General features: G+C 50.1%; 1 protein-coding gene and 1 long non-coding RNA gene across 8 annotated transcripts; one reads left to right on the top strand and one right to left on the bottom strand.

Moving 5' to 3' along the window:
- Nucleotides 1-703: 703 nt before the first annotated feature.
- On the bottom strand, nucleotides 704-4,864 carry ANKRD33 (ankyrin repeat domain 33). 5 transcript variants are annotated; one of them, XM_039241313.1, is made up of 5 exons: nucleotides 4,650-4,864; nucleotides 4,220-4,481; nucleotides 3,878-4,007; nucleotides 3,545-3,685; nucleotides 704-2,209 (listed from the first exon to the last, which is right to left on the bottom strand). In XM_039241313.1, the coding sequence occupies exons 2-5, from the start codon at nucleotides 4,382-4,384 to the stop codon at nucleotides 1,479-1,481; spliced, it is 1,167 nt and encodes a 388-aa protein (XP_039097244.1). In that variant the 5' UTR covers nucleotides 4,385-4,481; nucleotides 4,650-4,864; the 3' UTR covers nucleotides 704-1,478. The 5 variants fall into 5 exon arrangements, with proteins under 5 accessions (XP_039097244.1, XP_039097249.1, XP_039097246.1 ...); XM_039241318.1 differs by having other exon boundaries at nucleotides 4,710-4,829; XM_039241315.1 differs by lacking the exon at nucleotides 4,220-4,481 and having other exon boundaries at nucleotides 3,878-4,003.
- Nucleotides 4,507-15,796, top strand: LOC120237864. 3 transcript variants are annotated; one of them, XR_005530069.1, is made up of 5 exons: nucleotides 4,507-4,608; nucleotides 4,751-4,830; nucleotides 14,313-14,358; nucleotides 14,660-14,720; nucleotides 15,075-15,796. It is a non-coding gene; the product is annotated as an uncharacterized LOC120237864 (long non-coding RNA). The 3 variants fall into 3 exon arrangements; XR_005530067.1 differs by having other exon boundaries at nucleotides 14,313-14,573; XR_005530068.1 differs by lacking the exons at nucleotides 14,313-14,358; nucleotides 14,660-14,720; nucleotides 15,075-15,796 and adding an exon at nucleotides 5,282-5,383.
- Nucleotides 15,797-16,082: the final 286 nt, after the last annotated feature.

Below are 16,082 nucleotides of genomic sequence, written 5' to 3'. Positions count from 1 at the left end.
GGGAAGGAAAGAAGGGAGGGAAGAGAAAGAGAGAAAGAGATGAAGGAAGGAAGGAAGGAAGGAAGGAAGGAAGGAAGGAAGGAAGGAAGGAAGGAAGGAAGGAAGGAAGAAAGGAAGAAAGAAAAAGAATACCCAGGGGTGCCTGGCTGGCTCATTTAGTGGTGCATGAAACTCTTTCTTGATCTCAGGGTTGTGAGTCTGAGCTGGGTGTAGAGAGTACTTAAAAAGAAAATCTTAAAAACTGAAAACACTGAGGGGCACCTGGGTGGCTCAGTCAGTTGAGCGCCCGACTGGATTTTGGCTCAAGTCATGATCCCAGGGCAGTGGGATGATGGTGCCCCCTGTCCGGCTCTGTGCTGAGAGTGCTGGGATTCTCTCTCTCTCCCTCTGCCCTTCGCCCACTCATGCTCTCTCTCTCTCTCTCTCTCTCTCTCTATCTCTCAAATAAAAATTAAAAAAAATTTTAACTGAGTAAAAAATTGTAAATAAGGCACACATGAAAAATTACTGCCTTTTCAAGATATTAAAAACATTTTTTAACATTTATTCATTTTTTTAGAGACAGAGGGTGAGCAGGGGAGGGGCAGAGAGAGAGGGAGACACATAATCCAAAGCAGGTTCCAGGCTCTGATCGGTCAGCACAGAGCCCAACGCGGGGCTCCAACTCACAAACCGAACCTGTGAGATCATGACCTGAACTGAAGTCAGACACTTAACCGACTGAGCTACCCAGGCACCCCTTTTCAAGAAATTTTAGCTCATTGGCTAATAACCCCACCGATGGGTCATCTCGGGGAAGTAATGTTGTCTGATGTAGTATTTACTACGGATTAGGGCCCAGATTCTCTATATAAATTTAAGAGATTAACCTGTAGAAGACTGGTGAGTAGCAATTTATTTTTGTCTGGCAGGGAAAAAAAAAGTTACGGTTTTATTGCCAGGTAAGAATTACCTTTTTTGTACCTAACTCTTCCATCTTAATCCAGGATTCTGATTTCCACTGTCAGTAATGGTTTTTCGTTTCCTCCTTTGATTCTTCATTCACTAAGTAGTTAAGTACATCTCGGTACGCACTATATATTCGTATCGGTCAAGTTTACCTTGATGCCAATTTTACTTTGACAAATATAAGTATGCCATCCATGCACACCGTTCCACCCCTTGATTATCTTCACCTATTACCTCTTAAAGATAGTTTCATATCAGAACGTAAAGGGCTTCCTTACTCTTGTTTAAGCACTGTATGAAACACATCACATGGATGTATAGTTTTCACGGCTGCAAGCAATTTAGCTAGCCCCCTGCTGACGGACACGCAGGTTGTTTGCACTCTTACCACTGCAAACAATGCTGTGTGAACAGCCTCCTGAGTAGGTTAGCGTAGAATCATTTGTGCAGAGCTGGATGGGGGAGCCGAAGGGGCTCTAGGAGGCAAAGGAGCCTGAGGGAGGGACCTGATCCCTCGCTCCCAGCCCGGCCTAGCCCATCTTCCCCTGACTTTGTGCCCACCTGGCCTCCTCCTCCTGCCTCCTCCTCTCCATCCTAAGCTCCTGGTATCTCCAGAGAGGAAGGGCCAGTCTTCGATTCTCTCCAGGCCTGGACTCCGGCTTGTACTGCCTGGGTGATGAGGGGGCCTTGGATAGGCGGATCCTGGGGGCTTGGGGCCTGGGGCCGCTACTGTCCCTGGGCTGCAGCCACTGAGGGCACATGCCCAGCACGCCCGGAGGGCTCTGGTAGGGGATGAGGACCCGCGGGCCAGGGACCACCTGGGGGGGCTGGGGTTCTGGGGGAGGGGGCGGGGCAGTGCCCAGCAGCTCTGGTACAGACTTGCTTCGGGTGCCCAGGGCAGGGGGCTGGTCAGGGCACAGGGTGTGGCAGGCCGTGCTGAGGAAGGGACTGGCCAGGCTGGTCGTGATGGTCACGAGGTGGTCCAGGACACCCCCCTCCTGAGGAAACTGGGCAAAGGGGAGGCTTAAGGTGTCGTGCAGTCGCTCCAGGAGAGATGGGGCGGCCTGGGCCTGGGCCTGGGCCTGGGCCACGAGCCCCGGCAAGGCCGGCCACTCGGGCTGGTAATGCTGGCTGAGCTGCTCTACTTGGGGACGCCGCAGCAGCTTCCGGATCCTTTGCACCGTGTCGAAGCTGTCAGTCAGCACTGCCCACTCTAGGGCCGTCTTGCCCCGAATAGGGTCCACCGCTGTCAGGTCAGCACCTGGGAAGGGGCACAGGAGTGACATGGGATGGGACAGGGACGGGTGACTTGCAGAAGGGCAGATTCTTTAGCAGCAGGACTGATTTGGGTCAGATGAAAAACCAGAGAGTCCCATCCCTTCGCGGCTGGAATCTGGGAGCCGTCGGTGGCCCCCAGGGGGAGTACGTAGGCTCCTAGGGACAGCACCAGCCCTGGATCCCAACTTCCAGGTTAAGACTAAAGAAGAAGGGGTGCCTGGGTGGCTCAGGCAGGTAAGCAACTGGCTCTTGATTTTGGCTTAGGTCGTGATCTTGCGGGTTCGTGGGATCGAACCCCCAGCTGGGGCTCCATGCCGACAGCGTAGAGCCTGCTTGAGATTCTGTCTCTCCGCCCCCCCCCCCCGCCTCTCTCTCTCTCTTTCTCTCCCTGCTCATGATTTCTCTCTCTGTTTTTCCTCTCCAAATAAATAAATAATCTTAAAAACAAAAAACTAAAGATGGAAACTGAAGTCCAGAGAGGGGGAAAGGCTTCAGAGAGACCTGTTGGGGGTCCCCGGACCTGGAGAATAGAGACCTACTGAGCCAATAAAGGGGTGGTGTGCAAGTTGCTCGGGCCAGGGGAGGCCCGAGCTGCACCTTCTGGTTAGGTGGAGGGGGGCCTGCTGGTTCCCGCTCCCCATTCTTCTCTTCATCAGCACCTCCGTCGAATCCGGGGTGGGGAGGAAATAGAGGGGTGCGGAATTTCCTCCCTTCTCACCCCAAACACAGTCAGATGGGACGGGGAAGGGAAGAGCTAGAGGCCGGAGCCCCTCAGGGTGATGCACAGAGGGCAGCCCCACCTCAGGAAGAGTGAAGCCCCAAGACAGCACGAACTGTGTGCACTTCACTCCCAACAACCCCACATGGCCACGTGCCTCATCTACACATCATTGTGTCCATGGAACCCTGGCTTGTCAGATATGGAAGTCATCCCGGAGAACGCCAACACCTTCACTATACTGATAAGGCCCAGAGAAGGAAGCCATCGGCCCAAGGTCACTCAGCTAGTGACAGAGCCATGACTAGAACCCAAGTCTGGTCCCAGATATCAGCCTTTTTTGTTTTTCTGGCTGACCTAGGTTATCCTCCAAAGCTTTCTTTTCTGAGACCAACATTCATGATGTAAATAGAGCTAGTAATAGCTAGGCTTTGTGGATTGTCAGAAGCTCAAGCACACTCCCCTCCTCCAGAAGTCGGCCTAGATTGATCCTTCATCTCCACCTCTCTTCTCACCGCGACTCTACAGCTGACTTAGTGTCAGTCTGGAAAGCTTGGGGAGGGACTGGAGGTCACAAATCCCGGTCCAGGCCCCATGCACCTGCCATGAGGAGGGCAGCCACGCATTCCGATTTGTCCCGAATGGCGGCCTTCATCAGCGCCGTTAGCCCCCGCTGGTCCCTGCGCTCCAGGTCCAGGCCTGGGTAGTAGTTGAGCAGGAGACTCACCAGAGGCACGTGACCTGCAAGGCACCGAAGACAGAGCTTAGCTCTCTAGGAAGGAAAGTGATGAAGCCCCAAGCAGGCCCCGCTCCCCCCAAGCATGCAGGCTGTGCCTGTGTTGGGAGAGCCTTATACAAAAAGTGTGGGGTTGTGGCTCCAACTGAAGCGGGGGAGGAGGGGACTGGTAGGAGGTAAGGTCAACAGTCTGTCACCTGCTTGGGCAGCCAGCATGAGGGCTGTGTCCCCTTCTTTATCCTGCTGGTTCACATCGAGGAAAGGGCAGCGGCTGAGCAGGGCCACAACGTTCTCGAAACCCCGGTAGCAAGCGACCATGAGACCTGTCTGGGGGAGGGGCAGCTCAGCTCCTGCTCTTTTTTCCAGGATCCCGTCGGGGCCCCTGTGTCCTCTAAATCCACATCATTCCCAGAGAGGTCCCAGCCTCTGGGAAGATGCACCCTGGCCCCTCCCTTCCCCCAAGGACGCAGGCGCTGAATGTGCATGCTGGGGACTCAGAGTTGCACCAGCCGCCCTGGGGAGCACCTGGGGTGGCTCACCCTTCCATTGCCATCCACCTGGACGGCCTCCTCTGGGGAGACCCCCCCATCCAACGTGGCTTGGAGCTGGGCAGGATCATTGCGGACACAGGCCCAGTACAAGGCCCCCAGCCTGCAGCCTGGGGCAAGGGTCTCACAGCCGGGGCAGGACGATGCCTCAGACATGTCCAGCCCTCCCCGGCACGGCCGCCGCTCTTCCTCTTCCAGCCCTGGGGGGGGAGGGGGCAAGAAGGCCCGTCCCTCCGCCTCACGCAGTTGCCATCTAGAACACAGAGTGGAGGGGAGCAGTGTCTCCCTGGATCCCAGGGAGGGGTCCCAGCGCCCCACCCACCAGAAGAGAAGGCAAGCTGTCGGGCAAGAGCCCTAAGAGGACAGCCGGGGGTCGCGCTGTGAGGATCCCCGTGGGAGTCAAGGAGAGGGGCGGTCTTACCCGGCGTGCGAGGGTTCCCTGGGAGGCAGGCATTGGCGGGGCCCCCGGGAGCACACTCACCGGGTCTCCGGGCCGGCCCGACGGGGACTGTCTCTCCCCAGGAAGCAGCGCAGGTAACAGATGGCTGGACTTACGGAAAGAGCTGCGGCAAACACCCCGGGGCTGAGCTGGATCAAGCTGGGTTAGTAGGGGATGGGGGCCGGGCGGGGCGGGCGCTCTCCTCTCCCAGCCACCCGGCCCCGCCCTGGAGCCGGCCCCGAGTGGGCGGGGCCTGAGTCACGGCGGCCCCTCCCCCAGCTCCTCCTGCACCTAAAACACACCCTTCGGATGCTGGGGGCGGGGCGGGGCGGGGCGGGGGCGGGTGTCCCCGGGGCGGGGGCGGGGGCGGGTGTCCCCCACCCAACCTCGGAAAGCCGACGTCCACCTCCCTTCCGCCGAGTCGGGGTGGTGCTCGCTGAATAGGGGCTGGGATTTGGGGAGGTGGGGCTCCAGGAGGTCACCTGGACCTATTTTTTTGAGGTTATGGGAAACGTAAAACATAAAGAAATGCCTAATTAGGAGTACCTAAATTTATGATGGGGGTGCCTGGGTGGCTCGGTCAGTTAACCATCCTACTCTTGATTTGGGCTCAGGTCATGATGCCACAGTTTGTTAGATCGAGCCCCAGTCCCGCTCCAGGCTGCTAGGATGGAGATTGCTTGGGATTCTTTCTCTCTGCCCCTCCCCTGCTGCTCTCACTCAAAATAAAGAAATACATTTTAAAAAAACAACATGATATCGTAAGTTTCATGGCCTAGTTTTGGTATGGTAAATTAAATATGAAATATTTAAATTGCATTAATATTAGAATAATTGAATTAAATTATAATTATTTATCAATAATTATTAAACCCTTCTTTAAATTAATACTATTAAATTTAATGGATCAGTTTTGGACCTAGAGTGTAGAAAATTGAGCCAACTGTGTTCCTCTGTTTATATCACTCCCACCATCCTCATATACAAGATCTTTTTTAAAATTTTAGTTTATTTTTCATCCCTGATCCCTACAGCCATCTTCTCCTCCTTCCATTTACCAATTGGCACTTATATATCCTTGAAAATGTACATTGCATTAAAAAAAAGTAATCACGGGGACGTCTGGGTGGCTCAGTCAGTTAAGCATCCGACTTCCGCTCAGGTCATGATCTCACAGTTCATGAGTTCGAGCCCAGAGTTGGGCTCTGTGCGGACAGCTCAGAGCCTGGAGCCTGTTTCAGATTCTGTGCCTCCCTCTCTCTCTGCCCCTCCCCCACTCAAAAATAAATAAACATTTAAAAATTAAAAAAAAAAAGTGGCGTTTGGACAGGCGTGGGTGGCTCAGTCAGTTGAGTGCCGGGACTCTTGATTTCCCCTCAGGTCATGATCCCAGGATCCTGGGACCCAGCCCTTTGTCCAAGCTGACTATGGAGCCTGCTTGGGATTCTCTCTGTCTCTCCCTCTGCCCCTCTCCCACAATCATGTCCCCTCTCTCTCTGTAAAATAAAAAATAAAAAAGGTAGTGTGGGTGTAGGAATGTTTTAACCAACACCTTGGAATTGTGTGACAGAGCTCATTCTGGTCTTTCTCACCCAATGCTATTTTCGAGACCTACTCCTTCTTGCTTTCTGTGCCGTGTATTAGTTAAGAGTGTCTTGGGTTGTGTGTCACCCAAAGCTGTCCTCAGCGGTGTGGTGGCCACCAGCATCGATCCAAAACTCCTTTCAGTGTTTCTCCTGAACTACAGAAGGTAGTAAAAAACTAAAACGACACTTCCTCGATTCCCTTGACTTAGGAAACTGTGATTTCATTTCTGCTCTTGTGCAAGACATAAATTTGGAACAGAGCTAAATACCATGGGACATCTGTTTTGCTGTCACAGATCAGGACAGATGCAGGAGGGCTCTGGGGAGCAGCTTCCTGAATCATCAGCTTCCTGTAGTGACTGCTGCTTCCCGATCACAGGCAGAGGTCATGTGCTTCTCGAAGCCGGGAGTCGTTTCCGAACCTAGAACATGTTTCTCCATTCCTTTATGTGGAAACTGGCCAGATTTATTTCTGTCGTCTCCAGCTGAGCCCTAACTGACACAAGTGGCTTAACTAAATAGGGGTTTATTCTTCACACAAGATTAAGAAGTTCGGGGATAAGCCATTGGTGTTGATATAAATTAATGATGGCAGGGACCTTCTCTGGGAGTCTCTTGACTTTTCCTCATGGTCACAAGATGGCTATGTACTTCTTGCTACGACAGTAAAATGTGGTGTAGGCACGCTATGGAGTTCCATGCAGCGGTTAGAAGAAATCTAGTAGATTATGAATTCGACATCACTAATCAGATGACGCAATCCGTATCTCCAACACCCTTCTCTCTAGTCACTTTTGAGTTAAGTGTGACCATGTAACACAGTTCTGGCCAGTGAAATACAAGCAGCGGTCTGACAGGTGAAGCTCTTGGGAAAATCTTTGCTCTCTTGCTAAAAGATATGGGGCATACTTTTTACCTCTGTCTTTCTCCCCTCTTCTTCCTGTTGCATAAAATTGCATAGCGTGGGGCACCCTGGTGGCTCAGTCAGTTGAGTGTCTGACTTTCAGCTCAGGTCACGATCTCGCGGCTTGTGGGTTTCAGCCCTGCGTCAGGCTTTGCGCTGACAGTGTGGAGCCTGCGTCAGAGTCTCTGTCTCCCTCTCTCTCTGTTCCTTCCCTACTCCCGCCCTCTCTCTCACAAATAAATAAAATAAATAAATAAATAAATAATAATTAAAAAATGCGGGGCGCCTGGGTGGCTTAGTCGGTTAAGCGTCCGACTTTCGCTTTGGTCATGATCTCGCGGTTCGTGGGTTCGAGTCCCGTGTCGGTCTCTGTGCTGACTGCCAGCTCAGAGCCTGGAGCCTGTTTCAGAGTCAGTGACTCCCTCTCTCTCTGACCCTCCCCTGCTCACGCTGTCTCTCTCTCTCTCCTAGAAATAAATAAAACATTAAAAAAAATTAAAAAAAAATTTAAAAATGCACATATATGCTTCCTGACCAGGTATTGTGACATTGCTCTCTGTTTGCGGCGTGCCCACCAGCAGTGCAGAAAAGCCTCTTTGCATCTTTGACCATCCTTGTAACTATTCAGCCTTCTAATTCTTGTCAATCTGATGGCACAAGAACTATAAGGTAATATCACTATTTTACACTGGATTTTCCCCCGGTTATCAACAGGGTGAGCATCTTTCCAAATACCTGATAGCCATTCCTGTGTCCCCTCCTGCAAATTGCCTGTTCCTAGCCTTTGTCTGATGTTCTGTTGAGTTTTCCTATCTTTTTTCTTATTGCTGTTTCAGGAATTCCTTTTAATATTCTAGATAATAAACCCATTGTGAGGGGTGCCTGGATGGCTCAGTCGGTTAAGTGTCTGACTTCGGCTCAGGTCATGATCTCAGGGTTCGTGGGTTCAAGCCCCGCGTCAGGCTCTGTGCTGACAGCTCAGAACCTGGAGCTTGCTTCAGATTCTCTGTCTCCCTCTCTCTCTGACCCTCCGCTGCTCACACTGCCTCTCTCTCTCTCTCAGAAATAAAAATAAATAAATAAATAAACCCATTGTGAAATGATTTTTTTTTTAAGTTTGTTTATTTATTTTGGGGGAGGAGAGGGCAGAGAGAGAAGGAGAGAGACAATCCCAAGCATGCTCCATGAGCCCAATGAAGGGATCGATCTCACCACCCCAGGATCATAACTGAGCCAAAAATCAAGACTTAGACATTCAACCAACTGACCCATCCAGACGCCTCCATTGTCACATGGGTTTTAATGTCACAATTGCACTATGTAAATTTTTGTTAGCTTTATCTGCAGTGAGCTTCACTGAAAGAAATCTTGAGTTTTGATGTGGTTAAATTCATCAAAATTTCCCCTTGTGCTCTGTGCCCTTGAGTCTTGTTTAAGAACTTCCCACTCCAAGATCACAAAGATCTTCATTTCTTTTATTAACTTGCAGTTTTATTCATTTTTATTTTCCTGGGTTTTGGGGAGAGAGAATGTGTGCACATGAGGGCACAAATGGGGGAGGGTAGAGAGGGAGAGAGGGAATCTTAAGCAGGATCCATGTTCTGCATGAAACACCTTACTCGGGGAATGATCTCATGACCCGGAGATCATGTCCTGAGCTGAAATCAAGAGTCAGAGGCTTGACTGACTGAACCACCCAGGTTTGCAGCTTTTTGGTTTTGTTTTTGTTTTTTTTAAAAAGGTTTGAGAGAGACAGAGAGGGAGGGAGAGAATCCCAAGCAAGCTCAATGTTGTCAGTGCCGATGTATGGCTCCATCCCACGAACCATGAGTTTGTGACGTTAGCTGAAACCAAGGGTCAGATGCTCAACTGACTGAGCCACCCAGGTGCCCCTGCAATTTTTAAAAATTTTTTCAAATGTCTGGGGTGCCTGGGTGGCTCAGTTGGTTAAGGGTCCAACTTCGGCTCAGGTCATGATCTTGTATTTCGTGGGATCGAGTCCCACATCGGGTTCTGTGCTGGCAGCTAAGAGCCTGGAGGCTGTTTCAGATTGTGTCTCCCTCTCTCTCTGCCCCCTCCCTTGCTAGCACTCTGTCTGTCTCTGTCTCAAAAATAAATAAACATTAAAATTTTATTTTAATGTCTATTTATTTATTTTTAGATTTTTAAAAATGCTTATTTATTTTTGAGAGAGAGAGAGACAGAGCACAAGCAGGGGAGGGGCAGAGAAAGGGAAACACAGAATCTGAAGCAGGCCCCAGGCTCCGAGTTGCCAGCATAGAGCCCAACACAGGGCTCGTGAACCCAAGACCGTGACCTGAGCTGAGGTCGGATGCCTAACCAACTGAACCACCCAGGGGCCCCCAAGAAATATTTTCAGACTAACGCAGATTCCTTATTTTGTTTTCTTGTCTGAGTTCCTGCTTTCCTTTAGATTTTAACCTAATAAATTCTGGGTATCTGGCTAGCTTTTCTATGCTTTTAACATAATTTGCATTTGTATTCTAACTAGCATTTTTTAAATAATGTTTTAAGCTTATTTGTTTATTTATTTAGAGAACACAGGTGGTGGAGGAGCAGAGAGAAGGAGAGACAGAATACCAAGCAGGCTCCATGCTACCTGCAGAGAGCCTGATGCGGGGCTCGAGCTCACAAACCTTGAGATCCACCTGAGCCGAGATCAAGAGCCAAACACTTAACTGGCTATATCATTCAAGCAGTCCTTAACTGGCATTTTTCCTCTTTTACTTAGAAATATCAGTCCAGAGTCTAGGCAGTCATGCTATTGGAAATAGAATTTCCTCTAATCCTAATTAATTAAAAAACAACCTAATAGGAATATGGGCAAAAGATGTAATTAATTCGTGGAAGAAATACAAATGGCCAATAAACATATGAAAAGATGCTTAATCTCACAAGTAAGCAGGAAAAGGTAAATTAAAACAATAATGAAATATTACTTTGGGCCCAAAAGCTTAGCAAAAATGAGACATTAATAATATTAAGTGCTTACACTGTTGGGGGAATGTAAATTAGTGATGTATTTTCAGAAACCATTTTGACAGTATCTATCAAAATAACAAATGTACCTACACATGAACCCAGAAATTTTGCTTTCAGAAATCTTTCCAAAACAGTACTTGCGAATGCGAACAGAGATATACCGTATATACTTTGCAGCATTGTTCGTAATGGTAAAAAAATTTTTTAACTTAAATGTTCATTAGTAGAGGAAGGGCTAGAAAATATATGCCCATGTGATTATGCCTCCATTAAAAAATAATCAGATCCATATGGACTGCTCTGGAAAGATCTCTGAGACATCCTGTTGACTGAAGAGAAAAAAACTGTATATGTATATATATGTGGTATGTGTGAGATTGGCTACTTACATGTATGCAAATGCATAGAGGGGGCCGGAGCAGTAGTTGTAAACATTGGCTGCACTGTGTAATCACTTAATCACTTTGAAAACAATAGTATGGGGGGTGCGCCTGGGTGGCTCAGTCGGTTAAGCCTCTGACTCCAGCTCAGGTCATGACCTCACAGTTCATGGGTTCGAGCTCCATACCGGGCTCTGTGCTGACAGCTCAGAGCTTGGAGCCTGCTTGGGATTCTGTGTCTCCCTCTCTCTCTGCCCTTCCCCCCGCCACCTCTTTCTCAAAAATAAACATTAAAAAAAATTTTTTTTAAAGCATTGCCAGTGGTTAATGAGGGAGGAGAATAGGAATGAGGTGAAAGAGAACCCTGTGTTTTGCTTTTTCACCTCTGTGATGTTTGAATCTTCCACCAAGATAATTAGTATTTCAGGGCGCCTGGGTGGCTCAGTCAGTTGAGCATCCAACTTCTGCTCAGGTCATGATCTCACAGCTTGTGGGTTCAGGCCCTGTGTTGGGCTCTGTGCTGACAGCTCAGAGCCTGGAGCCTGCTTCAGACTCTGTGTTTCCCTCTCTTTCTCTGTCTCTCCTCTGCTTATGCTCTTTCTCTCAAATAAATAAACATAAAAAGAAAAGATCTTACTACTTCATAACAAAAGGGAAAAAAGAATCTGAAAGATTTCCCTGATTATTTCCTCCTCTTCCTCCCCAACCTCTTACATGAATATATATATTTTTTAAAGTAATCTCTACACCAAACCTGGGGCTTGAACTCACGCCCCCAAGATCAAGAGTCATGTTCCACCGACTGAGCCAGCCAGGCACCCTTCCCCAGTCTCTCTTGTACACAGCACTCATCGCTTCTCAGCGCTCCCTCTGAACTGCACTCATTCATTCATTCACTCATTCATTCAATAACTATTAACTGAAACCGCGCTGCATCAGACACATACTTTGGCTCTCCACATGAGTTATCGTTAATCCCGTTCTTGGCTGTTTCCCTCACCTTGGTCATCTTTGTCTCCTGTGCTCCTGCGAGGCGCCAAGGACGTCTAACTAGGTAAAAGGGAATCTCGCCGTTTGCTTTTCAAATTATCTTCTCCAAGCCTATAGAAGCTACTTCTGGTTCAGCACAGACCAACCACCCCCAGCCTCGGCAAGGGTCCTGTTCTGCAAGGCCACTCTCAGCCAGCAGGTGGCAGCCCTGGGCAGGAATTAGGGAAACCGCCTCAACCCTGCGTTGAGCATTGGGTCCCCGGGTTGGATGCAGGGGCAAGGTCTTGGCAGGGCAGGTACACAGGAAGAGGGTGATGGGGTCCCATTTTGGTTCCCAAAGCATGGTAGACAGGGGACTTATTTCTGTAGATCAGCTTTAGCCACACTGGCTGGATACCCAGAAGGTTTGTGTGATTTCTTTTACCTTCTGCCTGCAGCAATGCTCTGTTCCATGGCACCCTGTCCAGGCTTCTGTTCTCAGGTGGACTGTATGCTTGTCCCTTCCTAACACCTTCCCAGCTCCCCGGGCTGGGTCTTGGCCCTCCCTGTGCATGTCTTTGCTGATTGGGATGATTGTGGTAGAGGGGGACTGGGGGATGCTGGTTCATGTGTAAAATAATGATGACATCTGGGTGTTACAGATACATTTCAGCCAGGGCCTTTTAGAGTCTCAGTGTGGCAGCCTTAAGGCTTAACCATGAGGGAATTGTACCATCTATTAGGTTATCCTCCTCCTGATTTCCTAGCTGCCGGGGTCTTCTGATGGGAATACACTAGAATGTTCTTTTCTTGCCACTCCAACTTCCTTCCCTTCCATCCTGACCTTTCCACTGCCTTCTGTCTGTCCGTCTTCTTTCTGCCTGGCAGACTTCACCTCTTCTCCAACTTTTCAGTTTTGATCTTTCTCATCTCATCGTCTGGATCTTTCCATCTTCTATCCCTCTAACACTCTCTCCTAAGCCCTAACAACATACCTTGTCTGGAGCAGTGGCTTAATTCTCTGTCTTGTCCCTGACTGTCATGCCATGTCACCAGCCATCTAATCCTTTGGGCTGGGGTCTGCAAGAGTCTTGGCTTGTGGAATTCAGTCAGAAGGGAAGGGAAAGATTTGGCAAAAGTGTAGTGGCCAACCTATAAAGAGTTCAGCAAACTCGAGTCAAGTTTGGAGCACAGGCCAGTCACTGAGGAAACCAAGTGTACTGTCATCTCAACCTCTGCCTTTCTTCTAGGGTCTTTTTCCAGCACAAGCTCCCTAATCCCACCCTACAGGCCTGGTGGCAGGGGCTGGCAGTCCGAGGGAAAATGGCCCACCCCAGCTTAAGAACTAGATACGGGATAGGACCCAACATGGTGGGATGGAGAATGGAGGAGATGACCTCTGACCCCTGCTCTGGACCCTTCCGGGGGTCCCGTGTGACGGGCCATAGGTCATGCCCCCTCCTCCCTTACCATGATCTACATCACAAAACCCACAGCTCGTAACTCAATGCCAGCCAGGGAAGTCTGGGATTGATTTAGGGCCCCCTCTGACCAGTTCACTCCCACTGGACTATGGTCCCTGCGGTGGAGGTGGGGATGAGGGTCATGGGTGAAGTTCAGGCAGAGGGTCCTGACCACCACTACATCACACCTGTTGCACTCTTAGTGGATTTGTTAGGGGGAAGGGTCCAAGCATAGGAGGTCAAGGTTCTCACTGGCCAGCCCCTTCCTGGCTCAGCTCACGCGGAGGGAGCAGTGGCCATGGCCTAGTAAGCATTCAGGAACAGTGTCCTCGGGATTCGGACCTAAGGCATCCCACAAAACAGATTCTTGTTACCCACCAAGAGGGCAATTCAAGAGGTCCTAGGAAAGTGCCCCTCCCCCAATCTCAGTTATGCTGAGTTACTCAAAGCCAGGTCTCCCCACCCAGGAGTTCCATAGCCCACGGACCATCACATTCTACATTTATATTTCTCTTGGTGCATTTCTTCTTGTTAGGTTAGCTTCCATTCATCCACCTTTTCATTCTGGAGATGAAATCATTAAAGAATTTCCTCTACTTGGAATATTTCAGACTTTTGTGACCATCACCCACTGTAAAATACATCTACCTCTGGCCCCAGGACACATGAACATCCATAGAACTAAAAGCAAAAGTTTTACATAACGTTGCACATGATGTGTTCTACTCTATTCCATTTTGTTGCTTAAAAATGATTTCACGAGGGGCCCCTGGATGGCTCAGTCAGTTAAGCGTCTGACTCTTGATTTCTCTGACTCTTGATCTGGGCTCAAGTCATGATCTCTCAGTTTGTGAGATCAGGCCCCACGTTGGGTTCTGGCACAGAGTAGCCTGCTTGGGATTCTCTCTCTCTCTCTGTCCCCTGCTCTCTCCCTCCCAAAATAAACTTAAAAAAATCATTTCACAAACAACTAAGGGGCTGGCACTTACAGTTTATAAGTAACCTCTTATATTTTGACATCTTCACAAGTTGTAAAGCCCTTTTTATGAAGAGAAAAATCCACATTATCTTCATAAAAGCCAGTGAGATGGTCAGGCAGGGCTTTTCATCAACTCATTTAATAGACGAGAAAAAGAGACACTGAGCCCTTAGTGGATCTACTTGAGATCCCCCTTCTCCACGCCTGGACCCCACCTCGCACCCACTGTCCTCCCCACCTCACCCCACCCCAATGGTGAATGCCGGAGATGGGGTTCCAAGCCAGTCTTCCTGTCCCCCAAAGCCTCTCTCCCTCCCTCTCCTCAGCAACCCTCCCAATTGACTTCATTGTCTCTTTCCAGTTTGAAGGCCATCCCCTTCCAGGAACCGGAGGGACAGAGCAGCTGAGTAATTCTGTTTTCTTGTCATCTGTTAACACTGCACCATCTGCCAGCTCCACTCCCCGGGCTCCTACCGCTCCCTGAGAGGCCTGCCTGGGGGAGGCCGCTGTGTCCCGGAGGCTGGACCTCCAGGCCCCCCTCACCAAGGAACTCCAAAGACCCGCACGAAGCTCATTTCTTCTGCTCAGTCCCAACAGCGGCGGGCTAGAATTACAGGGATAAGTAAGGGAGCGGAGCGGGATGGGAGGAGGGCCTTTCTGACGTCACAGGGATAAAACAATAGGATCCACCCCTCCCCCACTCCCAAGGTCCAGTCTTCGAGCCTCCACACCTCCGCCGGGGAGACCGCGATGCTTCAGAGCTGTGAGGGTGAGCCGAGCCCTGCAAGCCACTCGGGGTGAGGGCAAGGCGAGTCCATCTCCCAGGGAGCCCAGGAAGATTTATGGGGCCTCGGGTGTGGCTGGCTGTTACTCAGCCTCTGACTTTTTAATTCCCCAGTCTCCTTACCCACCCCGCCTCCTCCCCAAGAGGGCCTTTGTGCAGGACAATGAGGAATCTATAAATTCCGGGGGACAGGGGTGTGGGGGAGGGGAGCCCCGGTCGTTTCAGCTCAGCATGGACAGCAAGGGGTGGCCTCCATGGGCCCGCCACATCTCATCAGATCCACAGTAGAGCCCTGAGAGAAGGGTGGGGGCCGAGCCTTACCACCACCGTCTTTTACAGCTGAAGAAACTGAGGCTCAGAGACAAAGAGGATCTCTAGTCCCTTCTCCATTTATTCCACCGTTCACTCACGTATTTATTCTCCTCTCTTACTCTTCCTGGGGTCATTCCCTCAGTTGAGCATTCACTCAACAAACACATGTGGTCACTCAGTGAAAACCCATGGAGTACCAACTCAGTACCTGGGCAAGTCCAGAAAACACCAACAACTGGTAAACCCCGGCCCACCCTGGAGGGGCACAAACCAGTAGACTCTGACTTAAAAGGGACCAAAGTATGGCTCCATCCGCAGCCTTTCAGGCTGCCAGCCTGCACCCTTTCCCTCCTCCTTCCCAGCAACAACCCTGGGCAGCTGATGAAGCCCTTTCATTAGCATTTTAAAATTTAATCCCAGCGAAGCCTCCAGCGGTTAGGTATTATGTGAGCCTTCCCCAGCCTCTTGCTAACGTGGCCCCAAAAGGGTAAGTGGTTGCCCAAAATCACCCCGCTGGTGGGGGGCAGAATAGCAGGACCCAGGCCCTTGACATTGCACCACGGCTGCGGCTGCACTCCTGGGTGCTGTGGGGGTCCAGAGCGTGGGCCTGGGCTGTGGCCCTACACTTCCTCTTCTACCATTTGTCCTAACTAGCCTTGTGGCCTCCCACTCCCACCCCCCATGCCGATCCTTCCCTAATGTTCCCTCCTCCTGTTCCGTTCTGCCTTCCTGCTCCACTTATTAAATGTCCCAGGTTCACCGGTGTCTTTATTTACTCAACCCACCCATCCGTTGTACAATAATAACCAACTCCGTGCTTATGATGCATGCATGTATTTGCTGAAGGACCACACATTCTTGTGTATGTCCCAGTATGTCTCTGCTAAGGATATTAGTGTCTACTTTGTTGTACAAATTAAATCAGTTAAGCCACGTAAAGCACTTATAATAACGCCTGGCACATCATAAAGGCTCAATACGATATGGCTGCTAAGCTTCCTGATACTGGAAACCACAGGCCTGCCCTCATAGGTG

This window comes from Hyaena hyaena, unplaced genomic scaffold (genome assembly GCF_003009895.1).
Source record: "Hyaena hyaena isolate Hyena2069 unplaced genomic scaffold, ASM300989v1 scaffold_192, whole genome shotgun sequence".
Classification (NCBI taxonomy): domain Eukaryota; kingdom Metazoa; phylum Chordata; class Mammalia; order Carnivora; family Hyaenidae; genus Hyaena; species Hyaena hyaena.
The sequence above is the reverse complement of the archived record's forward strand: the minus strand, read 5'-3'. Positions and strand labels throughout refer to the sequence as shown.